This window comes from Calonectris borealis, chromosome 13 (genome assembly GCF_964195595.1).
Source record: "Calonectris borealis chromosome 13, bCalBor7.hap1.2, whole genome shotgun sequence".
In the NCBI taxonomy this organism is placed as follows: Eukaryota; Metazoa; Chordata; class Aves; order Procellariiformes; family Procellariidae; genus Calonectris; species Calonectris borealis.
The window spans coordinates 9,997,847-10,023,520 of NC_134324.1; the positions used below are offsets into that span (position 1 = coordinate 9,997,847).

The window sequence follows — 25,674 nt, forward strand, 5'->3', positions numbered from 1 at the left end:
TAGTAATTTTGTATATTTGTCTTATGTCGTGTTGATACTGTGAGATGCCTATCAGAGAGTCTGCAAGCAAATTTAAGGTGGATTTCTTGCAGAGAAATACATAACAGACATCAAAGCTTTGTAGAAAAGTATGCTTAGAACAATTTTATTAATGACAGAATAACATTTGTACACGTATTTTCAATAAGAAATCCTTAGTGACAAAGCCTAGGTCTGCTGAACAGAGCTTTCCAGCTTTCCCCCGCCCAGCTGGGCTGTCATCTGCTGGGGGCTGCCAGAGGCACGTCTATGGGTTTTGGTGCTGAGAGCCCCCAGGTAAAGCCTCGGAAAACTCGCCTGGTTTTCAAGGTGGAACCATTAGAAGAGCACTATTAGCACTTGATTCGTTTGCCAAGTCCTTAGCAAAAAAAGTGGGTATATTCAACTGCGAAATGAGATGGAACCTGGGCTGTAAAAAAACCACCTTCTGCCACGTAAGAAAGCAAAGAGGGTCAGAAAGTTTCTATGTGGTTAGAAGCGTGGGGTCGGTTTGAAACTTGGACAAGAGCCCATATTAACTGTGCATTAGAGACATTATCTTGTCTTGGGAGTAAAAAGAGCTACAAGAACATTATATCTAGAGGGGCATGTGTTTGTAGCTACAGTCTATTTAAATGGCAAATTTCACTTTCTTTCTAATGGAAATAAACAAGTAAAAAGGTGAAGAACTCACTATTACAACCTGCTTTTTTTGTAAAACATTGTGAGTGAGCACATTCCAAGACTCGACTTACTCTTTTGGGAACATTTGTGAAATATCCAGCGTGTCACCATGTCCATGTCTCTTCTCAGCAGAGATGCGTTCCTCCCAAAGTTTTGTACAGATAAGTTGAGATTGGTGCTGGCTCATGCAAGAGGTCATTTTCAAGGACAGAAGTAGGAAAAATATACACAAAAAATACTTTCTTCTGCAAATGACATACTGAATTTCTTGTCAGCTTGGGTGTAGTGATGGGTTGGTTCTCTGTGCCTGAATTTGCTTCAGTTGCTGTTAATGATGTGAAAGAGAACAGAAGTGAACCTGAAACTGCCCATAGCAAAATCTGTTAGAGAGTTACTTAACCAGAATCTCTTTTGCTCTGAGATAGATGATGCACTGACATTGATAAGCCAGTTTTAAAAATTTCTAGATAAAAGACAGCTTTAAAAGCAAGCAGTGTTGGAGATATGCAACTCTCAAATGGTGTGGTATGGTCTCAAAGGTTGTTTAACTCTTTTAGGGTTAAAGCGGGCATCTTTCAAGCCAAGGGCATTTACCAAGCCGAAGTGCTATGAGGAGATGGTTACAGATTGGCTGGAAGGCTACCTATGGTTTCAAAATTAGTTTTGCATCAAGTTCTGCCCTGAATTGCATTGCTGAAATTCCTATAACTTCATTAGGGTTGACTGGGTTTAACTAAGGCATTATTTGCTCTAAGATTACCCACAGTCAAAAATTTGCTGAATGTTAGGAGTTCAGTAATTAAAGGTGTGTTTACAGGAAACAATACAGGCAGAACGGCAGAAGAACAACAGTTCCCGAATCAGAGCTGCAGCCACATGAAAGAGAGAAGACGACTGTGAAGAAACTTGAGGGTTACCTTCCCGCAGCATTACAGGAGCAGGTGAAGCAATTCTGAGCTTTCCAGTAGCAAACGCTATGGTCAGAAGAGCAACTTGGGGTTGGCCTTTCACTTGGAGATGATGCTGGTCCCAAATTAATCCCCTGGGGAACACTAGGAGAGGTTTTTGTACATCTATCACTTGCACTTGCTAAGTCACCAAGGACTGTTGCTGCTTCTTGCTGTCCCTGGAGACAGCCCCCGCTGGCAGAGCTCCTGCCCCTGTGCACCCCAGCCTCTCCCTCCATCCCCCCATCCCCCCATCCCCCCATTCATCCCTCCATCCCTCCATCCCTCCATCCCTCCATCCCCCCATCCCCCCATCCCCCCCTCCATCCTTCCATCCCCCCACCCCTCCATCCCCCCATCCCTCCATCCCTCCATCCCCCCATCCATCTCTCCATCCCCCCATCCCTCCATCCCCCCATCCATCCCCCCATCCCCCCATCCATCCCCCCATCCCTCCATCCACCCATCCACTCATCTCGCCCCCCTCACCGCCTCGCGGGCATAGAGACCACGCCCCTTTCCTCTAACCACGCCCATTTCACCGCCCCTCCCCGCCCCAGACACGCCCACTCACCTAGCCCCACCTGCCGCGCGCTGCCCCCCGCCCTCGCCGCTGCCCCTGGGCGCATGCGCACAGTCCCAGCGGCCCGCCATGTTGGCGCGGGCGGTGACGCGTGGTGCCGGGAGGCGGGGCCAGGCGGCGGCGGGCGGGCGCGGGGAGCGGGGCCGCGCTCCCGGGCCGCGCTCGGGACTTTGGGAACGCTCCGGAGCGGGGCCCGCGGCCGGGGCCGGGCGGGCAGCCGCAGCCCGCAGGTGAGAGGGGTGCGCGGGGACGCTCTCTGGTTCTGCCCCGCTCGGGGTCCCGGTGGGGCCGGGGGCCCTGTGTCCTGCGGGGCCTGTGCGGCCGGGGGTCGCGGGCCGGCGGAGCGGGGAGCGGGGCCGCCCTCTGAGCAGTGCGGGGCCGGGGCGGCAGGGAGGGGGCTCGCTTTCTGCCGGGGTGCTGCCCTGAGGACGGGAGGGAGGGAGCGCTGTTTGCGACGGGGGGTGCCCTGCGTGCAGCGAGGGGGTCCCTGCGTGCAGGAGGGGACGGGGGGGTCCCGGCTGCACTTGGCGGAGGGGAACCTCCCTGCAAGGGGAGGGCCAGCGTGTTGCAATGGGGGGGACCCGGTTTGCGAGGGAGGAAAAGAGGGGGTGCCCTCTTTGCAGTCGGGAGTGCCCTGCGGGGGGGAAGAAGGAGGGGTGCAGCGTATGCAAGGGGCAGAGCAAAAGTGTGCCGTGCCTCGGGGGTGTACAGTGGTTGGGGAGGAGGAGGTCAGCGAGGGCAGGCACAGGGGTCTTGCAGGACGGGGGTCCTGGGTGGGGATGGCGGGGAACAAAGCGGGACTGACCCGGCTGGGGGTCACAGCTGGCGGTTTGCTTCGCGCCCGGGCTGGTGTGCTTTGTGCCTCTCTGGAAGAGTGTCTTCAACTCTCCTTTTCCAGGCATTGTTTTGCAGTCATTGTAATCGTTTTCTTCCTTCTCCCGACCCTTTCTGCTCATCAGTGTTTATTGTTCCCTGGTCTTTAAATAGGCTGGTTGAGGTCTGGGTGCAGGAAGGAGTTTTGGGGATTAGTTCTGAGACGCAGCCATTAGAAGTGGGGATGTAACTGTAGGCTGTAATTAACTTGCCGGTTTCCTCTTTTCCCTGTTCACGTAAAATTTAGGTCAAGTCTGTTTTTACTAGGTACTGTTCAGGACTTTTTGCCTCCGTATGAAAAGTGCGATATTAACTTGAGAGCCCTTGGAGTCTTGGCTTGGGTCCCTTATATAATTCAGGAGATGCAAGGTGCACATCTTTTTCGGTTTTGTATGGCAAAGGGCTCTTTAGCTTGGATGTTCTGAGTGTTAATGAAACTAATGCTGACTTGGACCTGCTGTGAAGTCTGCATCAGAAATATCTCCCTTACCCATTTAAATATGGCTCATACATTTGAATAGAATGTGACAGAAGAGTCTTCCTTATTCTTTCCCCAGTGAGCTACACATAGAGATAATGCTAATGAAGAACCTTCAGGGCACTCTCCCCACTTCTCTGATTTCATGGTAAAGCCTGTTCTGCAATTTCATTTAATACTAGAATACGCTGCAGAGTGTTGATAGTAAAAAAAAAAAAAAAAAAAAAAAAAGTTTGGATAATAACTAGGATTAAATGCTATCCTGAATGCACTCCTTGTGATCTCTTTGATTCTATGATTTTCAAAATTGTGCTTCTAAACATTTTCCTTTACTTCTGAAGTTCAAAAAATTCTAGTGAGCTGCCAGCACAAATTAACATGCTGCTCTGCTTCAAAGAAGCAAGACTGTTTCTAGTGAGCCTTGGCTTGACACCGGGTGTCAAAAATGAATGAAAGTGACTTTGCCCCAGCTAGCATTTTTCTTTTTAATTTTAAAGAGTTTCTTCTGCTCTTCTGTAAAAGATTCACTAAACTGAAAGTCATCTGAGGCCATAGTTCATCTGTACCTAATCTGTAGCAGTAATGGTGGCTTGGGGAATTCTGCAACTTGTGGTGTCACTGGCACAGCTTTTGGTGATGCCAGGCATGAAGCAGATCAGCAAACTTACCCAGCTAGAAAAAAAGGATCATGCACAGACTCCCTCATCCAGTTAGCCGTGCGGTCCCACAAATGATAGGACAGCATGTCTGTGGGGAGATGATGGGCTCTGGGATCATCTCAAACAGCCAGTGAGGATTTGGCTCGCTCAAAGCAGGGCTGAGTGGGGTGAAGCAGAGAGGGAGTGTGTTCAGCTGATATTGCTACAGAGGCAGTGTGTGTGAGATTGATGATGAATCCTTCATTAAGCTCTAAGGGGGCTCAGAGGGGAAGTGAAATGTAGCTGCTGCAGAAAGGGCTCTTGTGCTGCCACGGGAACTGGCTAGAAGCACTGTGGGATTGAGCGTACAAAGTAAAGCCTTGCTTTTTTCCCCCCTAAATTCTAGTAACCTTAAGTGTGGTGTTTTTTTTTTTTTGCTTTTGTTTTGCAACAAGCTGAGAAACACGTTGGATTTCCTTAAAAAATAGAAATCATCAAACTGTCTCACGTTGGGTGTATCTCAGTGTAACATGATACTTGTATATGTTTCTTTGACAGTGGCGATCAAGCCCATGTCTGGATCTAAAGGCATAACCTCTGTTGTCTGAGTTAAAAGTTCCAATGATGTTACCTCAAGGGCTATATGTTCTTAGCGTAGTCCAGCTATTAGAAAGGGGTAATTAGTTCACACTACAAAGAAAGATGTTGGTAGAGACTCCAAATGAATTTGCAATGTGTTCTGCTAGGAGTGTTTCTGCTAGCACTATTATATCACCTCCACAAACACCACAAGTAAAGCTGTCAAAAATGCTCTGCTTTTTCATGGTTGTTATATTGCTGAAGTAGCTGTGATGCTTAGTATATGGCTTTTTTTTAGTTACTCTCTTAGTTGATATATCTGTGCTGGCAAAACTTTCTGAGCAACTGCACTATAGCAAAAATTGAACTATTATGAAGCATTTGTTTTAAGAGCTAGCAGCCTCAGAGAGAGAGTGTTTGGCTGTTTCACTGTATCAATAGTACAAAACTTTTCTAATGACTCTTAATAGCTTATGAAAGTTGACTTCGATGGCCTCGGGCTAGGTTCACAGGGATAGATGCCTTTATCACAGATCTGGCATAGCATATATGGGTGTGAGTGGGAGGTAAAAGCTTAAATAGATGGGGCAACATATGTTCTGCTTTCCTTTCAAGGTTCTCTACTTTCAGCTTTTTTTAATTCTCACAGCTGTATTGCATTGTCAGAATACTGGATGGAAACATTTTTATGGTTTTCTTTTTAACTATTTGTGATGCAGCAGATTTCTTAAAATTGGGAGATTAGAGCTTTATGGATAAACTAAAAACAGTGGAAGTGTGGAAGAAACTTTTCTTAGTGTATTTGCTATCCCTTAAGCAATGTGTCTTTAAAAAAACTAGGAAGTAATTAAGCAATGTTAGATAGTTGTCTCTGGAAGAAAAGGCGTGCTTTCAGTGGGCATTCAGGGTAATTGATAAATTTGCTGGTTTAATCTGAATTATTTTCATAAAACTTTGTCTCTAAGGGTTTTATACAGTAGTAAGCGTTTCGGGGTGAAAGCGCGCCTATGCCATATAGTGTGGATAGCCTGTGTCCTGTGTCAGAAGGATCTGACAAGGGAACTAAGCTGTAAGTGCATTGAGATGGGAGATACAGGGAATTGCAATGTGTGACTTGGTGTTGGTGACAGGAGCGTTTCAGAAGTGGATTTCTTGAAGTTATCTTTTGGATTGTGAGGTAGGAAGGGATCTGTTTGAACCCAAGAGGAGCTTGCAAGCTGGGACGACATTTAAGTCTGACTCCTTTAATTGGCCTGTGTGTTTCAGAAGACTAACGGTAAGAAAATTCAAAAGATTTCCCATATTCAGTGTCCTATAAAGAATTTGATGTCTTCCATGCCTATTTTGAGAAGCAGTTTTTAAGTGAATCAGGTGTACTAATTTTTTGAAGAATGCACCAGCTACTGATTTGTGTTGTCAACATTTTTGCTTTAGACTTGCTGTGGGAAATATGTCATTTTATTTCCTTTTGTGGAAACAGTGCTTTGTTGTAAATACTAATGACACTGGTCATATGATTTCGTGGGCCTTTTGTTTTAACTTCTTCTTTGTGATAGATGCAGCTGCCTGGCTGTGTTCTATAGTTGTGAAATGTGAGAGATTTGTTTGGCAATGCCAACACACTCTCTGTTTTTAAAGCTATTCTACTTGGTTTCTTTAATATGAAATATTTAAAATATGAGAAAGCTTATGTACAGGTGAAAGTAGAAATGAAAATAGATTGTGAACAGAAGTTTTGCTTTCAAAGAAGTTCTCGGAGCTTTTGCCTGGACTGGTAGTTGCTTAAATTTTGGGGAAAACTTAAAACCTTTTTCCATTGCCATATTAAAGAGCATCAGTCTTACCAGGTGCCCCATGCCTACTTGAACTGTCAGGTTGTGCGTTCTGCTGTTCCTTTCCAAGGGACCCTGCTCGGGGGGGTGCCCAGACAGTGGTGCACATGGAAGACCATCAAGAGGGCAAAACTGCTGATGTTTTTTTCTGCAGGTGTGGATGGGATCAGAAGCGGAACTGGTTGTCAGTAGTCGAAGCAGCAGGACTATTTACCCATGATGTCAGACACTTTGCTTTGGCTCCTTCTGCCTGCTGTCGTGTGTACTTGTTTGTCCTGCTTCTGGGAAGTCTCTTTATTTGCCTGAAGGTGGGAGGTATAAGCTGCTTTAGGACAGAGGTCCTGTCTAATCTGTTCCACTTTGCTAGAAGAAAAACTGTCGGCACAAAGCATGTGGGAACGTGTTGCACAGGTCTCATGGTTCAAACCAGGGATGGGATGATTTGAGTGCCTGTCCTAGCTCTGAGGACTTAAAAGTAAATGTTTTAATAGATATTGCAGTGCTCAGCATCTCAACGTGTTAGTCCCGTTACGAATGTAAATTTCCATCTTTGCACAGAAGCAAGGGAAGAACTTTGTTCCTTTATTCTTGGTGAGAAAAATAAACGGAGAGGGCCAATTTTATTAGTCTGTATTGTGCAGAAATTGCAGACCAGGATTTAGCAACATGACAAATGAAAACCATGGTATGTTGTAAACGAGCTTGATTACACCTCCATCTGGTCAAGTGCAAACTGTTGTTACAGGGAAGGTGAGGTTTCATGTCATGAAAAAAACAAAGCAGAATTTTTGAGGTGTATGAGTGATAATAATGAAATATTAGAGAGAATCCTGTAGGTTGAAGAAAGCAAGGATAAACATGTGAATTTCAACCCAGTTCCTTTTTCCTGATTGTTTTTTGCGATCTCCATGCGAGTGGTCTGTTCTAGTTTCAAGTTGAATATATTCCATATGCATTTCATTTAGCGTCGTGGGAACTTTGATTCTTTTGAATAACTGACCTTATCTGATAATGCTACTGTGAAATATCCGGCATGTTAAGATGATGATCTGAAATATCCAGCAGGTTTTTACTGTACTGGCACAAAACCCAGCTCTCTAAAGTTGAAGCTCTATTTCTGTAATACATTGTTGTAGTATATTTTCTATGTATTTAAATAATTCTGTAAGAAATAAATGCGAAACATTTCTTTTAAATTTTAAACTTCTTCATAAACCTGTTATGGATTGAAAATTAACCAGAAGATTCACCCCAAAGGGCAAAATCTGATGCTAGAGGCTTTGGAGGCAGTTTGGTGCTGCAGGTACCTCATCTGATGCATCTCTGGGTGGCCCTGCCTTGTGCCCTGATCTCCTGCTGCAGCTCCCTTGGCAGAGCCAACGCTTGTGTGATTGCAGGGCGATTTCTTTCATGCTGCTTATCTCATGGGAAACTAATCCACTCAGTAATGTTTTTATCAGTTTGCTAACTCACCCTGTGGCTACACCTTGCTATTGCTCTCACAGGTAGAAGCAGGACTGTTACAGCTGGAGGTGAGTGGAGGGAAAGCAGCTCTGCTTCTCCCAGCAGATGCTGGGGATGGAGCATCAAACTCAATGCGGCAGGACCGGGGCAGTGCTCCCACTTCAAACTAGTCATGTTTCCAGATGCCTTTAAAGAGCTGTTCCTGGGACTGCTGTTCCCCAGCTAGCTTTTCACCTCTGTAGGAGCTGAATGATCCACATAAATTCATGCTTTCAGTAAAATCTTTACATGAAAGCATGAATTCTGCACTACAGTAAGTTAGGCGGAAAGCCCTTGTTTCAGCTCTGGAGGAATCAAAACACTGCATCCCGCTCACAGATGTTATCTGGCTCTTGAAGGAAGCCGAGGAAGAAATGGGTTGCTCTTCTGCCTTGTCAACTTTTGGCTTCTCAGTCCCTGACTCTCAAGTAGCTTCAGTGTTACGAAACAGGCATGGTTCTGGGCAGGTTTATGGCTGCCCACAGATTTTGAATAAAGCAGAGGAAGTGAGTAGTACATCCGTTATTTAAAGAAAGCCGTGAGTGGCACTAGAATCCTACAGACGTTGGCATGTATTCTGTATATACATATTTTTTTGGAAGCTGATTATCTGCCACGGTGCCAGAGTTGTAGGAGACTTGTATTAATAGTTTATCGCCCTGCCTCTCCTCCCGGATCATCTTTCCACTCACTGCTGGTGAGTAACTTTTTAAGTAGTAGCAACTAGAAGTTACAAAATACATATGTGGTTGTATTGCTGTCACTTATTAACAACTATATTTTGCCTGTTTATGTTGGAAACTTTTAACAGGAACAGAATGTAACCAGTTTTGTTCTCGTTAACGTCGAATTTGTAATTTAGCAGTGATGTTGTTGCATCTAGAAATTTAAGCTGGGCCTTTGTGTTTTCTTTTCTAAGCTTGTTTTTATACAATGCAATTAAAGTATTTCCATCAGGGTATACGCCCTATGAGATACATTTTATATAAACTAAAGACTTTGCAAGCTTACACATTCAAACTGGAAATTATGAGTTAAACACTTGAGCTACAAAAGAATCAAAGGACAAATCTAGGTAATTCAGCAATATTGAATCTGAATTTACTAGATTGCTCAAGGTGCCTTTCTTTGCTCCTTCGGTGGCTATGCAAATCAGACCAGTCTCTTGTGGCTGCTCACATTTGTCACGGAGGAGTAACGGTAAATGCGTAAGTATTCACTCTCTAATCTTCATTAGACTTGGGCAATATAAAACACTGACATCTTTAATGGTAGAAGGGCTAGTGTGGGGAGTTTTGTAATCCCAGTGAGACTTGGTACCATATTTTCTGCCTGAGACTGAAAATTTTGTCCTTAATGTCCAAACAGGGAGTTTTGTTATTTAAAGGAGAGCAGTAATGAGATGATCATGTTATCAGATATCTTGGAGCTGGTGGAAGTGTCATTAACGCAACCAGTTATCTTAGTGATGGTGGTATCACTTGCTACGAGAAGGCCTGGCCCGTATCTTTGCAAGTAGGCTGATCTTTTTCAGGAATGGTTTAGTAGCTTATCTTAATGTAAGGTTGAATACGTGGAGGAGTTTGCAGTGAGGCTCTAAATGGACCATGCTACAACTACCCTAGCATCTCCTTTTAGCAAGAAGATAGAGACTCTGAGGCTTTGTTTTCCTATCACAATTCCTTAATTTTAATTTTTTTTCTTAATGCTCTTGCTGATCTATATCTGATGGCATCTAAGAGCCACAGTGCTGGACCAAGACCTTGGTATGATAGTGCTTCACGTGCTCAGAACAAAAAGGCAGTTTCTGTTCCCAAATCTTGTTATGCTACTGTAGTCTTTTTTCCACCTGTTATTTTTCTGGGGTTTGTGGGTGGGGTGGGTACAATGGAATAAAAAAAAATGTTTAACATTGTTGGCAACATCTTAGTAAGTATGTAGTCTAATTTTAGCCTGTGGTGATAGCATTTTTCTCTTTCAAAACTTGTAGCCTTGAGGCAATTTGATGGATTTTACCAGCATCTCTTGCCTTCCTTCAAGGGCAGAGGCTTGCATGCCGTGTTACCATTGGTGCTCATGTGGCTGTCCCCGCTTGTGGAGCTCTGGGAGCTAGGTGAACTTACTTCCCTGGAAAGGGCTGAGCAGATGTAAGCAAGACTTGCCCTTTTCTTAAAATTCATTCCTTGGGTGATGCCGAGTGTGCCAACAGCCCTAGTTTCTTTTGGGATGCTGGCAGGGGTTTCTTGTCTGGTTTATGCTAGGTTTGTTGTCCATCATTCCCGATCTGTAGAGGAGAAAATAAGGGGGGCTGTAAACCTTACCTCTGGCAGCTTAGACAGTTATGTGAGCTCTTCTGCAGAACGCCAACCAAAATAAGCCGGAGTGGTTTAAACAGCCTAAATAATCACTCTTTGTATCAGTTGATCCTGAGTAAATAGGTTAGAAAGTACTTAAGAGTAGCTCAGCTGGTAGCCTTCTGTCAGAGAGCAGGGACAAGCAGCTGAGGGTGCTGAGTTCTTCCACGGCACAGCTGTATCTAGAAGAGGAGATCCAAACCCAGGGCAGAGGTTCACAAGCTAAAAGGCTGTTCAACAGGCAGAAATGTGGCTTCTCCCCTGCAAATAACCCTGCGATTACGGGTGAAGTAAGAGAGTCCCAGTTCATCATCCTCGTAGGGAATGAGTTTATATTCTGGTTAGGCTGTAGTGATCTGCTGGTGTGGAATGAAAGAAGTAGTAGTTAAATTTAGAGATGGTTTTTGGGGATGCAGGGGATGGCAGTAGTGCTAGCACTCTTCCGACAGTGCTGCCAGGCTGGCGGGTGCCGTGGCATGTGGTGTGGGGTTGCTGTGCGACAGTGTCCTGTCTTCCCCACGTCTGTACAGAAAAGTCCACACTATGGTTATAACCAGCTCCCATTACTAGTTCAGATTGTTTATCCATTAGTAAAATTAATGGCAGGAGGGAGTCGGGCTGGAAAATGTGAATGTGCAAGAGAAGAGGTTGCATGGCAACACTTTACAGTCCCGAACATGGAGTCAAGAATAAATAATGGGGGAAAAAGAAATGAGAGGAGGAAAAAATGAGTGGGTTGGAGGAAAAAACGCTATCTTTGTATTGACTTTATTGTTTCAGTGCCATCCCAGATGTGTCTAACAAGTCTGACATTGTTCGAGATTTTCATTACTGAGGGCCTTTCATAAGGCCCTCCACTGTAAGCTTGTGTGTGCCATGGAGTAGCCTGACACGGCTTTGCAGAGACGCAGGTTATGCAAAATGCCCTGATAGGGGATGGTGGGAAGCCTGGATCTTACTCCTGGTTTTAGAGGGCTTCTGGCCACCAGAAACTACTTTCTAATGTCTTGTCTTTCTGGCTTTCTTCACCAAAACGACCTATGTAAGAGGCTTCCTGATGAATTGTGTGTGTCATTCCTGACACACAAATATTTTAATTCTGGAACATGGGTCTTTCTGATGGCTGCCATGCATAGATGAGCATATATAAAAAGCAAAATAATTTGAATCATTTCAAGGAGGAGTATCAAAAGGAAGAAAGCTTCATGAAATAAGACTGCAGTAGCCTCTCTAATCTTCAGGTAACTCCTTTGTTTTGGTTAAGAAGTTTGAATGTCCCATAGTGCTTCTTATCTGTTACTATTGGTTAACTTGTGGTTTCCTATGTGATTTTATTGTTAGTATTGTTTTAACTGGGTGAATAACTTTGAGTTGGCAAGGGCTTGTAATTGAAAAAATATTGTTCATTCATTGAATTATAGAAGTGACCCTCACTTATTGGTGCTAACTGAATGTGAGAATACAAGTTGCCAAGTGCAATGTTTCAATTTTTTTCTTTTCTGAGGAAACGCAGAGCACGCGAAAGCCAGCAACGTTGTTGCCAGTGTTTCCTCACTCTGCTTTATGTTAAAATGAATAAAAAAAATGACTTCCATTGCAAATGAAAATAGTGCTAACTGCTCTTCACATTTTGGGGTAACTGCCTGCTTTTTTCCTTTTCAATTGGACATCTTTTCAGCATTAAAAGAAAAGCAGTGTCTCCTCCCAAATCCTGCTCTCCAGTTGTTCATCCTGGCCAGTAAGATGACTTCCAAATGGCTGTGAAACCTTTCGCTGTAACTTTGTGCTATTTCAACTCCGTTGTAACTGGTGCTTCTTTTGCAAACCCAGCCAGATAGCTTCCTGCTGTGATAGCAACTGTGGGGTCAATTTGTGAAAAGCATGCTTGGCTTAGTATCATGATGCAAGGTATTACTTCTGTTAGGAGTTCTGTGACTTGTATGCATTTAGTGATTTACGTAAAATGGTAGCTCTGCTTCCGAGATATACAGAGAGACTGACTAGCTTAAAAGCAAAAATTAGCTCTACCTTTTTTTCTTCTGCACTGTTGTTGAAATTGATTTTTATTTGAAGCTGTGGCCTTGCAGAATTGTGTATGAAATACTCTGTATACATGGAAAAGAGCAGGACGCCGCAGACTTGTAGTGAACTTTCCCTCCAGGCAAGAAGTGGGGCTATCCAATTTTCCACTCGCAGGGGAGATAGAGCTCAAAGAGCTGCAGAAGCCAATAGTTAACTCTGTTGGAGATGCTGTACCCTGCAGTTCTTTAAAATAACATCTACAGTGAATAATAGTGTACAAACGTGTGTGACAATTTTTTTTCTCTTCCTGAACCTTGTTCTAGATGTCAAAATTAACCTGGACTACTTGGGAATGGCGAAACATAGCCCTGGGATCCTGCCATGAACAGTAAGAAAGTTGAGATGCTTTGTGTATGCAAATAATAATTTTTTTTTAATGGCTAAACCCCAGTGAAACTGTTCCTGTTCAATTAACATAACTAGGCAACACATTGTGTAGTTCAATGTGGATGTGCTCCCAGCTTTTCGTGGAGTGAAGAGGCAGTACAGTAAGTCAGGGTGGCTCAGTAGGGGAGCGCTCTTTGGGAAACAATACTGGGGAAGTCTCTGCAGCCAGTATGACGCTGGAGGTGGGAAGGCTACTAGGGTGGTGTGTTATGAAATTATTAAGGTGATAGCTGAAGGATGCTTTCCTGTAATGTGTAATTATATTGTGAGACTCCATTGTTATCTAGTGTATAATTATATCGAGACTCCATTGTCATAGGATATCTTGAATGCAAATTAGTTTGAAATGCGATTAGACAAATTAGCGGAAGGAAAAAGTGAATTGGGGAGTGGTAAAGACTGCATTCTGGATGCAGTTTGTGGGAGGAGGTCCCTAAAATGCTGCCTGAGGGAAGCTGTCAGAGTGCAGTGTCATTTTGTTCTCGCTGCTCCTGAATCAGCTGCCGTTAGACAGGTAGCTTGGCTAAATAGGTCTTCGGTCTGACCTTTCTTATCTGACTTCTGAGTGGTGCTTTCCTTGTATGAAACTTAGCGTTTACTAGATGTTGATTAAATGGTTCATGTATCCAAGAAAGCAGGCACCTTTAAAGATATTCTTGACTGTTGATCAAAATATTCAGATATTTTTGTGTTGCTGGTAGCCTGAAACTTTCTAGTTTGAAGGATACAAAAATAAATATTTATGTATGTGCATGCTCTGTATTCTTTATATAGCCTTTTCCAGATGTTGCAGTAGGCATCCTTAAATTGATGCATTGAAAATTATTCTGATGAATTTTCCCAGTACAAAATAGATGACTTATGAGAGACTGTGTGGGTGAGTAGCATGCTTGTAAAGTGTAAATTTTCAGCAGATGCTGTTGATGCTATTTGTCAGCCTTTGCTGGGACAGAAATTAGAAGGCTTTTGTATTGTTAAATATCATGATTTGGATATAGTCAATTGGAAATGAACAGCTCTTGCAAACTCTTGTATCGAAACTCTTCACAGCAGTTTAAATGCTTAACATGCAAATGTTCAAATGAAAAATATTTCATTTTCTTTTGTAGAACTCTCTGACCATGTTATGTTTAATTCTTCCGTGGGAGTGTTTTACCCAGGGCTTTCAAAAGCTGGTTGATATACTTGAATTGTTAGGCAACGTTAATATCTTGAAATCTCAGAACTCTCCTTTGATGAAAATACTATAATTGTTAAATTGTTGTGGATCAAATTATGTAGCCTTAGGTCATTTATTAGAACAATTGATAAAGACACAGGAAGCTGTTCAGTTCTTTGTACGAAATAGTGTATGCAGCACAAGGGGACACTGTTAAGACTGATTGCTTTCAGCTTTTTGAGAAGTTTGTTCAGCTTAGCTGAAAAAGACAAATGTATATATTTGCAGATTTTTAAATGGCTTTGAAATCTTACCAGAATGTGGCTAAAGCTTCAGTTTACTTTTTCTGATTGTGGATAGACTGTGCTAACAGTTTTAAGCTGTGCTGCTCAGAGGTAAAACATTCATTCATTTTTAAACTGTCCTATTTAGCAAGCTTCGCTGTTTGAAAGGTAAGCCAGGGAACTTCACTGTTCACAGGTTTGCTCTGACCAAAACCTCGTGATTTCTTGTGGAATTGAGAACAAATGTATGTAATGTCAGAGAGTAATCATGCACGTACAGTGTAGTTAAGAGGAATTTTAAGGATGGAAATGATTCTTGGTACAAGTTGAGACATCTAGAATGATCTTGGGTTTTTTATTCCCTTCCAATGAGTTATCTAAAAGTTGTGTGGCTTCTCTTCTGGCTCTTTTTTTGGGGTAATAACGGGGGCCAAAAGAGCTGGACTGTTGTTGTACTGGTGTTCAAGGTCCTCGTCCTTGGGAGGTTCTTAATATCCATTTCTAGGACAAGTAGCATTAGAAATCCAAATCTCATCTTTGCTGCTAATCCTGTAGTGTTAGAAAATGTCCACATGCTACTAAGTAATAAGCTAAATTACTAACATGTGAAACGCATCTTATTCAACCCTCATGTCATTTGTTTGGCTTATGATAGCCAGTGAGTGGTGTGTGTTATGTTGTGCTCTGGATAGCCTCATGACCTAGTGTTTCCTGAGTTATCAGTTCAGTGGTTGTGTCTTTTTAAGGTTTGCTCAAAACAGCTGTTAGAAAACAAAGGAAAACTAATGCCTTTAAGTTGATCTGCAGCCTGGTGTTCCCTTGGCTTCCACCTTCACCTGTGAACAGCACTCCAGAATTAGTAAGCTTGCTGATGGTGATTGGTGTTTGAAATCATGCTGACTAACTTGGTCCAGAAGTATTTTTCCCAGGCCTTTATTTGCATATGTAGATATTGTTTTTTCCAAGGATGTGGTTTAGATGAAGCCTGCAGGTAAAGGATGTGGCTGATGAAACTAACAGCAGGTAGGAAGGCTCATAGTTTAGTGGAAAGTGATTCCAAGGTGGCTTGTCGCATGGATACTGGATTGGTAGCTTAAGGAAATACCATGGATTTAGTTTCTCAGTGAAGCAGGTGGCTCTGATACTCTGCTGTGTGATATAGGAGAGGGGTACCAAAAGGTTTTACAGCAGAAAATTGGAAAGTGGGCTTTAATGTTCTGAGCTTTTTTGTTTTTATTGTCAGATAATGTATGCTGGCTATCCAAAAGTCACTTTTGAAGACTGGAAGATTTTAGTCTACTGAAGTGTGCATTGTTTTACTAGGAAGCTTCACAGGATTTCACCTCCTGTTGTTATCACTTGTTTTCAGTCTGGTGTGAACTGGCCTTTTCATTAACCCTTCCAGAGCAGCATTTAGTTGATACCTCTAAATCTGTGGCATACACTGCCCAGAACTGAGCTCCTGGCAAACGGCAGCAATCCATGTAGGCTAAGAGTCATAGCTGTAGTTTCAGGGCTCTTGAGAGATAATGACTGAAAACCTTCCTCCAGTCATAACCATGGAGGCAGAAGCCCACATTGCCTTTAGTAGAGGAGTGGCATGGAAGATGCTTGCTTTGTAGTTTGGACACCCACAGACAGGAGTATGGGCATCATCATCGGTAGGGACCTGCTCCGGGTTGTGGGTGTAGTGACAGCAGTAGGAGGACAACAGCATTTTAGGCAACTGCCACTGCCAGACCATCTGGGTGCCATGCACAGCTGTGAACGATGTTTGGAGCTGCAGCTGTGGATGAAGAGATGGTGCAGAAGTTTGGGCCAAGGGCAGAAGAGACAGAGCAGTGCTGCTGTCCAAGCCACAAAGCTGATGTGAACCCAGGACAGTTACTACCCTGTCAGGTCTGCATGGCTCTGGGAGGTGGCTTGTCTCACTTGTGCTGTCCGGTGTTTTGGGACACTGGTCCCTGCTGCCTCCTTGTCCCCTCCCTGTGCTGTCACCTGAAACTCCTGGTCACTGTGGTGTGTCATCTGCAGCTGCCTCCTTGTCCCCCTCTCCTTTGGTCCCAGGCTAGGATTGCTGTGTCTCGTTAGGGCTCAGCCTAATTGGAGAAAAGCCCATTCCCTGGGGTTGGATTGTTCTGTGCTGTAATTGCTGAAGCTTCTGATTTTGAGAGCATAACATAGGGGCATCCAATATGGCATAGCATCTCCCTGCTGCCTATGGTGCCATTATAAACTGTAGATATTTTACTTGGATGTGATTTATAAGCAGCGTATTAATGGGTTGATCTTCTTCAGAGAACTGTTTTCTCTTGCGGTGTGAATGAAATGCTATACTAATGAGAAGCTTTTTTTTAATATATAAAATATTACTGAAGACTTCTAAGTTTGTGTGAACATGCTGAAGCTTAGTTTACTTTGTCTTCCTAAAATAGGTTAATAAAATTTTTATTGAATGTATTTTTGAAGTACATTAACAAAGGACATTATGTAACGAGCATGGTAGCATTGCTTTTGATGATTAAAACTTCTTCACTTAATACAATTACTAAATTTCCATTAGGATAAGATCTGTTCTGCTACCTAGAGTTGTATTTCAACAGCTTATTGGCTTCCTCTGTGACACTGTGTTTTTCAAAATGCAGTACCTTGGCTGACTGAAGCAAATTGGTAGCTTCAGTTGTATCTTCTGTAGTCTAAGATACGGGGTTTCTTTTGTGCATGGACTTGTTTTTATTGAAAATGTTTAAATACTTATGTATTTCTAGTTTGTAGGTGGAAAATAGTAATGCTTCTACTTGTTAATCATTGATTATCAGGTGATACTTGATATATGTTAATGCTGCTCTCAGGTAATGCAACTCTGATGCCTATTATAAAAAATGGGAGGCTATGCTAAGGTCCAGAAACGTGCACAAAGTTCAAGCTGAAGATGCCTACATCAGGCTATTCTGCATCCTACTTTTATGGTAAAAATGCCTTTTTAGGCATATACTTCTCTGCATTCAGAGAGAGAGTCTCTTCTTATTACTTCTTATTTATAGATTAAAGCAGTTCTTTTAAGAGTATAGTTCAATGTCACATTTAATCAGCTGCTGCTAAAAGGGGCTTGCAGCTTTCTTCTGCTCTTTGCACGGTTGCTCAGTGGGTGCCGGGGGTGTTCGGCTGCCATGGGGTGAGTGGGATGAGTGAGACACCTTGCTTGTCTGATGGGAGGCAGCGTTGGCGATGCTGGGCACTGCTTGCCCTCTGACTGCCGTTTTCTGTTGAATTATGCAGCTGGTTGGTGTGTTAGGTTCAGCACAAGGTAGGCAAGTGGTAGTTAGGTCAGACTAAGTGTAATGTGGAACCGTGTGCTTCATTAATGTTCCTAGGCTAGAATTTAGCCTCTTGCTCCCTGTGGATTTAGTCAACAGTCTGTTTTTCAGCAGTTCTGTTTTGTTATGGTTTTAATTTTCGTTGGCTACTCTGCTAGAGAAAGGACTGCGTTAACATTGTAGGTCAGGCTAAATCACAGCATCTTCGTCTTTGTGATTTCTGAGCATCATTTGAAAACAGCTTGCCTTCTGTAGAAATGACGTGTTTGCTGAGGTCGGTCCTCTGATCCGATGAGTGTATTTTTCACGTTCACTGTCTGCTCATATGTTTGCCACTGAGGGCTTGTTCATTTAATGGCTTCCTAGACTGTGCCCCGCACACTTTATTGTACGCTCTTTGCCATGTCTTGTGTCACTAATTTGCTGTTGTTTCTGAAGAGCTGACTGTACAAGTAACCTACATAAGCCATGTGCATCATCTGTTAACTCTGAAAAATCTAGAGCTTTCTGATAGAAGATGAATATAACAGCAGCAACAAGAGCAAACACCACAAACCAAAGAGATCTGAGGAACTTGCACAGCAGTCAGAAATTCAGCCCCCAGCTCCTGGCAGGGGGAGGCAGGTTGGTGCTGGTGATCAGATTTGTCCTTTCTGTGGACATAGTGAGTAGCTGTAAAGTTGTAAGCAGAGGTGTGAGTCTCTCATATTTGTGTGTTGGGCGTGTAGAATCAATGGTGAGGATGGAAAAGTTGATAGCAGCTCTATCGTTAAAGTTGAAAGTTAACAAAAACTTTTCTGAGTATGAAAAATTTTATTTTTAACATGGAATTTGAATTATCTGAATTTCTGTGGTAATGAGACTTGGTAAACATTCCTCATGCACTTGCTGAATTTTGTACTTTATTGGAAGAAAACCTGTCAGTGGCCAGTTTTAGAACTTGTGTGGGTCAGCTTGCCCATCCTGCACTATTCGTTTTACCTGTAGCATTTCTTATGATTTTCTACTGCAAGCCACCCATGCAGCTCCAGAGAGGTAGTTTCTTTTGTCCCATCAGCAGTGATTTTAAAAAAAAAAAAGCCCCATATTTTAAAAAAAGAAAAATTTGGCTTTCACCTTGCAGTATAATTGGCTCAGCTTTCTTTCATAAGCAGAGTACTGTGAGTGGATAACATAAGCTGTTCTGCTAAAACCTCACCCCAGAGAAACCTCCAGGTGAGGGGAGGAGATATACAGACAGAAGGGATTTCATTTTTGAAGTCACTCTAATAGCTTTTTATTTGAAACTGGGCAACAAGGTTAAAGTTATTAGAAGTAGTACTGACTGTATGTAAATAGTTTGGTCAGTCTCATGTGTTAAACATCTTTGGAAGAAGGTGGAACTGATCTTTTCAGGAGTTCAGGTCTAGTTTTGTTGGGTACAGCACAAATTTACTGTGTGCTTTTTATTAACACTTATTTCTCCAAAAACTTTAACAAAATTGCAGCTAAGTTGACTTACTGTGACCTGTTTAGGGAAATTATGTAAAACGGAAGGATTAAAAAAGTTACTTTTATTTGTAGTTAATAATGAAAGGTCAGGTTCTCTTCCCAATCTTTAAGCAATCTGGAGTGAGCAGTGTAGTTGATACGTACAGATAAGCAACCCTGTTAAAGACCATATCAAAGGAGCATGGTTTTGACCTCACCAAGCAGGTGTATGGAAAGAAGATGCTTAACTATATACACAAACCCATCTGTAATGTATGCTTGGCCAAGAGGTTGCCAACTTAATTTATTTCTTAGAGTTAATTTAATCCCAATCTTAGAGTTTTGCGAAGTTGGGGGCCACCTGTCTTTTCATCCCTTCATACCGTTGTGTAGTGTATTTGCCCCATCAGAGAAGCCTGTGCAATGCCCACAGGATGGTAAAACAAGGAGTGAGACTGCAGCATCCATCCTAATTACATTAACCACACTGCACATCACGTAGGACTTTGCAAATAACCGAGTATGGTGGTAGGAAAGCAGTTCAGATGTACATGGTACTTCTTGAACATGTTCGTTTTATGATGGAGGATAGATAAAACATATCCTGTTTACTCAGCAGACTTCTTTAATAGAGGTAAACCTGAAGTTTATTTGAAACAAGAGGATGTCCCGAGGTGCAGCAACACCAGGAGTTAAGAACCACCTTATTTTACCAGCTGCTCTAGCATCAGTGGGAGGGAGTGGGCAAGTTAGATGCTGTTAAGCAATTCTGTTTGATGCTGTCTCCGTTATGGCACGTTTAAAGTATTGCAAAGCACACACTGAATTTATAATTCATGCTTACAAATGTTGTGTGCGATTTCCTTCCACTAAATGTCTAAGTCTGCTTGAACAAAATAAAATTTTAGACAGGCTTCTGAATTAGCTTTGCTTGTGACCTACTCTCTGAAGTCAGAATTTTATTCATAATGGTACAGAGCAATTGGAGGGGAGAAGATTTGCAGAAGTTTCTGTTTTCTGTTATATAAAAACTGGCCTGTTACTTCAAATCTGTTACATAGATTTACTGTTTTGTGACCATATCTAAAAATACTAATTTACTTTTGTATGTTAAAAGTATTAATTAAGAAATAGAAATCTCTGCTTTGGGCTGTGAATTAATAGTAAATTGCTTTAAAGAAATATCTAATTCATACAGCTACTAATTTTTTATCATTCACTTATGTTTATCAATGTAAAATATATAAAAGACCAAAAATCCGAAGTGTGGCTTTTTTCAGGGGTATTGCATAGTTTATATTTTGCAACGCTTACTGCTAAATGATGTCAGCAAATTGAAATGTTACAACTTTTTTACTGTCCCTTCAAGTAGAATCACGAGTTCACAAACTTGAATATAGTCTGTAGTCTTTCATTTTGGTTAATGGCTGTAAGATATCATGCTCTTGAGACATAAAAAAAATTGAACAAGGAGTTTTTGATCAACTATATTAGATCTTAAAAATGGAACTCATTAAAACTTTGGCCTCTTCTGCACATAAATAATTTGAGCTGTTTCTCTCCCTCTTAAAATAAAAGGTGGCTTTAATGAGTCACAGCTTCCATTTTAGTAAATTGTTCATGGGATAGGCAGGCTCAGGAACAACTGGGTTAAACCAAGAGATTATTTGAAAAATCTAGGGCATGTGCTCTCTCTCTTCACTTGATTAGTTTTCATAATTCATCCTTGCTTCCACAGCAAAGAGCAGTGTAATACATGCAAACAAGAAGCAGTTTTCTTTCTTTTGTGCTCCTTTATCTCTGTAATTTTACTGGAGAAAGTTAGTGAAAGGGGGGAAAAGTCATATTGTGTGTGAATGTTTAGAACGAATCTTGATTTGTTTTGTGAAAATCCATGGGATCTGAGAGGCAGATGCTATTGCGGGATGTCTGTCTGTGACTCTGCTTCAATTCTTTTCTGTTTGACTACAGGTGCGTGAAGGACAGAGGAGATATTTCTGCTTATCAGAGATGATGTGGAGAGACACTTTGTGAGTAACTGATGTGTGTTTTCTAAAAAGCCCAAAATGCTAATGTGGCAATTACTATTTTTTTTCCCTAACTTAGATTCTATCTGTGCCATTTGCCTAACAGTTTCACTTGGTTCTGGAAAGCTGTGAACATAGAGCCCTTCATGGAAACCACAGACAAAGCTGATTGTTGAAATAAAGAGCTGGAAGACAGAGCAATAGAATACATATGGTTTCATAAATGATTAACCATGACGCTTAACTTTTCTTCAGTGAGCAGTTTACCAAAGGCTTTTACTGTTGACTGCTGAATGTGTTCTAGACATCAGTAAAAACCCCTGACATGGGGTGGGTAACCTTCAGTAGGGTTAACGTGGTACTTACAGAAGCTGTTCTGTCAAGCTTACGGGTGCTACCTATTCTACATGACAGGTTATTAACACTTTATTGTCCTTGTCTAATTTTGATTGGAAGTCTGATATATTTGCCATAAAGAAGATGGGAATAGTAGCAGTCAATAGAAGCTTTCCTGAAAGTTTCAGTTCCTGTCTGCTGGAAGACAACAATATTCTGGGAGCATGCAGTTAAACTGCGCTCCCAAAATATTACAGGAAAGGAAGAACCTCTATGTCAGAATATAACTGTACCTAAATAAGTACTTAAAGGATTTACTTTTGTGGAAACAAGGTCACTTTTATGATCACAATTAAGTGATGCAATGTCTTATTTGTCAGCTGGACTCCATAAATACGCTATGTTTCTAGTGCTGTAGACTCATCAGCCAGCTCTTTCCTTTGGGGCGATTAGTCCCAGTGTTTCCTTTTTTTGCCAAATTTCCAGTAACAGTTGAGAATTAAAGCAGCATGTTATTTTAGGATTTTCCATGATAGTCTTTGTGCTTTTTTTTGTTTGTTTTAAGTATAATATGAGTAATGTGGTCTTGAGTGCTTTCTTTTACAGCATAAGTTTTGATACTCTGGAGCTACTGCTTTGTTCTAATGATAATTATTTAGGAGAACGGTACCTTTGTGGACAACTTCAGTGCTTTTCTTGGCACTAAAGAGCTTGAGTTAGAAGAACTGCTGTCACCTCAGGCACCTCAATTTCTAAATTCTATTGCATTTGTAGTGTTGATGCTACTCTGAAAATTTTGATTTTTTAAATTGAAAAATATCCTTTTATTATAATAGACTAGTAATTGCTTAAACTCCTAGGTAGGAACCAGTTTGGATTCTTACATGGGATTTGCCTTTTTTTGTTACCTAGATCTAAGAAAAAGGTTTTTAAATGGTTTTTAGGCTTCCCTCGTCCTGGAACCCTTTGCATATTTTCATAGATATGGTTTTGTGATTTGTAGTTTAATAACTACTTCAAAAAAATTGTCATTAATGCTTAATTTCCTTATTCTGGGATGAGGTTCGGCATCTGCAAATAGTGGCTGGTACTGCTTTCAGTCAAGAGAAAATCTGCTTCAAGATAATATTGGCTTGTAGTCATCTTTTCCTTGGCTTCTTCCAGGCTCTGCTTGCCAGTTCAGGAAGGCTGCGGGATCATTTCTTTGTAACGGTGTCCTGGCCAGGTGCTGGATTCTTTATGAAGCAGCAGGAGAAATCCTTGTGCTGATCCAGCTGACTTATCCAGGAAATACAGTGTTGATTTGATTTACTCTGTGACATTGAGATGACTCTCTTGTGGCCAAAGTCCATGAAGGCTTTGTCACAGTTGGCTGAGTAGTAGTGATAATATGGAATATTATTTAATAATATAACTTTTAAGAATAATAATTAATATTTTAAATAAAAATATTATGTTCTGTGATGCCTTTTACGGATAACTATAGTGGAGTATTTGATTCCTTGGTCGTGGCCCACGTTGTTCTCCTTGTTTTCAGATTTTGGTCAGGGCTCAAGCAGAGTCCCTGGATTAGATCTCGTGGGCACAGCAGCTCCTTGAACTGCTCTGGTCTGCCCCTGTCATCTTTTGGCAGTCCCACCTCTGACCCTGAGTAAGTCAGGTAGGACTTGCTCAGGGGGTCTACTACTTCCTTATGCTTGCTTCGTTCTTAAAAGTGTCCCTGTTTAAATTCTCCAAACTCAACAACAGAGATTTCTGCTGTTAGCAATGAGGTGAGGGGTTATCACCAAAGACTTGGTCTGGTTCAGATTCTTTTGTTTCAACTTTCTAGGCTGCTTCCTTAGGGCAAAGGAGCTTTTTCATAACTAAAAATCTTTACTCTTTAAAAAAAAAAGTTCTTTAAACTCTTGCTGTAGCTTTCTAGAAGGTATAAGGGTGCATGAAGGAAGTAGAAGTCGTGTGAATGTCTGGTATGTACAGGCTTGCATAAGTTTGATGTGATTTAGACAGGTACAGTGTGTTAGACAAGTACAGTTGTATTTACTTGCCAGCTGGGTATCACTCTTGGAAAAATTTGGAAAGCTTAGAAAAATTTGCAGTTGAGAAATAACTTCATTATTTTTTTAATAAGATATCTTTGTTATTAGCTTAATAAAATTGGAACTTGATTGTTCTTTTTTTTTTTACAAGAAATATAGTTTAGGTATAAATGTTCTAAGTATCAGTCTACATACCTTAAAATATTTTCATAGTGATGCCACAGTTAATGATAATACATACATTTTTCTTTGAGTGTATTTACAGATGTTGACTATATTTTAGTCTGGTAATTTTCAGAAAAGGCTCTGTGAAAAATACGTAACAGTTATTTTGTGGAGCTAGCACTTAATTTGTACAGATGGTTGCTGTTAAGGACCTTTTAGTTGCATAGCAGTCAGCTTTTCACGGTCTTCAGCATATGGCTGGGACAGGTTGTGCTCAGATACTTAAGAGAGCGGATAAGGCTTACAGCCAATGACACCCACCGTGAACAGTGTTTCTGGATTTGCCTACATTAAGACTCCTCTGTGTCAGCATTAGTAGCTGCAATAACAGGTAATATCTATCTGGCTAGTTCTGTTAGTTCTTACGGGATATTGCAACGGTGAATATGGGTAAGATATAATGGGACAGCTTGTGAATTGAATAGTTTAGTCCTTGTTGCAGGGTGGAGGTGCAGGAACTGGTTTCTTTTCCCAGTTCTACGTGATCATAACCTTGGCTTTAACCTCTGTGCTGTAATATCTCTTTCTGTGAGTGGTATTTATACAGTTATATAAAGTTTATGGGACGGATAATTGAAATTGCTGTTTACCTGTTATAGTTTTTATCATGGTTTATTACTGCGCAGTTTTAAATGTACAGGATTTCTGGTTAAAGTGGAAAAATGTTTCACTTTTACTCAAGTAGCAAGCTTTAAAGGGTTTAAAATATACTGCAACTTAGTCCATTAAGTTAAAACGTGGCTTTGTTAATAAAGTGAGAATGTACAATAAAGCTTTTTCACCTAGTAGTATTGACTCCTACATTTATAAACTTAAATATTAATTCGTAAGTATATTGGATAATATTTAACTTAAAACTGTGGAAATAATGTACTTCAACCAAAACACGGAGATGCACACCCATTCCCTATGCTGATTTTTTTCCCTGACAGGCTGAATGAGGGTGCCTTGTTCTACTTGACATCTGCCCGTGTCTGAGTAAGTCTAATTTGTACAATAGTAATAGGTACTTGAGCTGTGCCCTTGGTAATCAGTAGATTAGGGGCGTATGTGACAAGTTGGACACCGAAGGGACATGCTGTATCTAAGCTATTCAGTTTCCTCGTGAATGGACTAATATGTTCCATTGGCCTTCCCTGATCTTAGTAACCACATAAAGCTTTATGCTCTTAAAATAACTGACAGTCAGCAGCTGGTTTCTTACCAGGATTTTTTTCACTGCGACTGAGGAGAAAGTGGGATCCAAATGTCATGAGTCCTGTTGTCTTACCGGAGATAATACAGGTTTATCTTTTACTTGTATTTGCTGGATTGCTTTTGTGTGCTTTTTTTTTTTTTTTTAAATGCAGTGCTCATCTAATCAAACTTCTGGTGGTGGAATCAGTTTCACCAGCATGGATTTATTAAGTGTAGGTGGTGATGAATGAGCTTTAATATGCTGAAGTTGTAGCCATAAGTGACTTATATTGGAGAAAGGGTTTATGAGGGATGAAAAATGCAGGTGAAATGCAAGTCCTTTACTGAACACTGAAGATGTGGTAAATCTGTAAGGACTTAAACATTTTAAGAATGCTTTTACATCAAATCAATTGAATATTTTTGGGCCAACTAATAAGCTTGATAAAATTTTGATTAATCTTGCCATGATTATGTGAGAGTTTACATTCATTGTGCAAATCCAGGCATGAAACAGTTGATCAGCTAACTTAAAATTCAAAAGAATATTTTGTTTAAAACAATGCTTTAACAGACGCATCTCAGTGTTGTAAAAAATTCTGCTTTCTGCTACTTTACTTTCATTGCAGTGGGTTGAGACTGTCCTTGCACAGTGCCCTGACCTGGTGTCACGTGCAGCTGCT

General features: G+C 41.4%; 1 protein-coding gene across 13 annotated transcripts in view; it reads left to right on the forward strand.

Moving 5' to 3' along the window:
• Nucleotides 1-2,358: 2,358 nt before the first annotated feature.
• The window catches only part of KLHL13 (kelch like family member 13), a 90,198-nt gene continuing 66,882 nt past the window's right edge, over nt 2,359-25,674 (forward strand). For 3 of the 13 annotated variants that reach the window (XM_075162077.1, XM_075162089.1, XM_075162086.1), the window contains exons 1-3: nt 2,359-2,462; nt 12,835-12,922; nt 21,160-21,218. In XM_075162077.1, coding sequence (XP_075018178.1) covers nt 12,893-12,922; nt 21,160-21,218 — 89 coding nt within the window. In that variant the 5' untranslated portion in view covers nt 2,359-2,462; nt 12,835-12,892. Of the gene's footprint in view, nt 2,463-6,818; nt 6,891-12,834; nt 12,923-13,732; nt 13,836-17,253; nt 17,371-21,159; nt 21,219-24,747; nt 24,794-25,674 lie in introns of those variants that run through there. The other 10 variants (XM_075162085.1, XM_075162092.1, XM_075162088.1 and 7 more) reach the window with 9 other exon arrangements.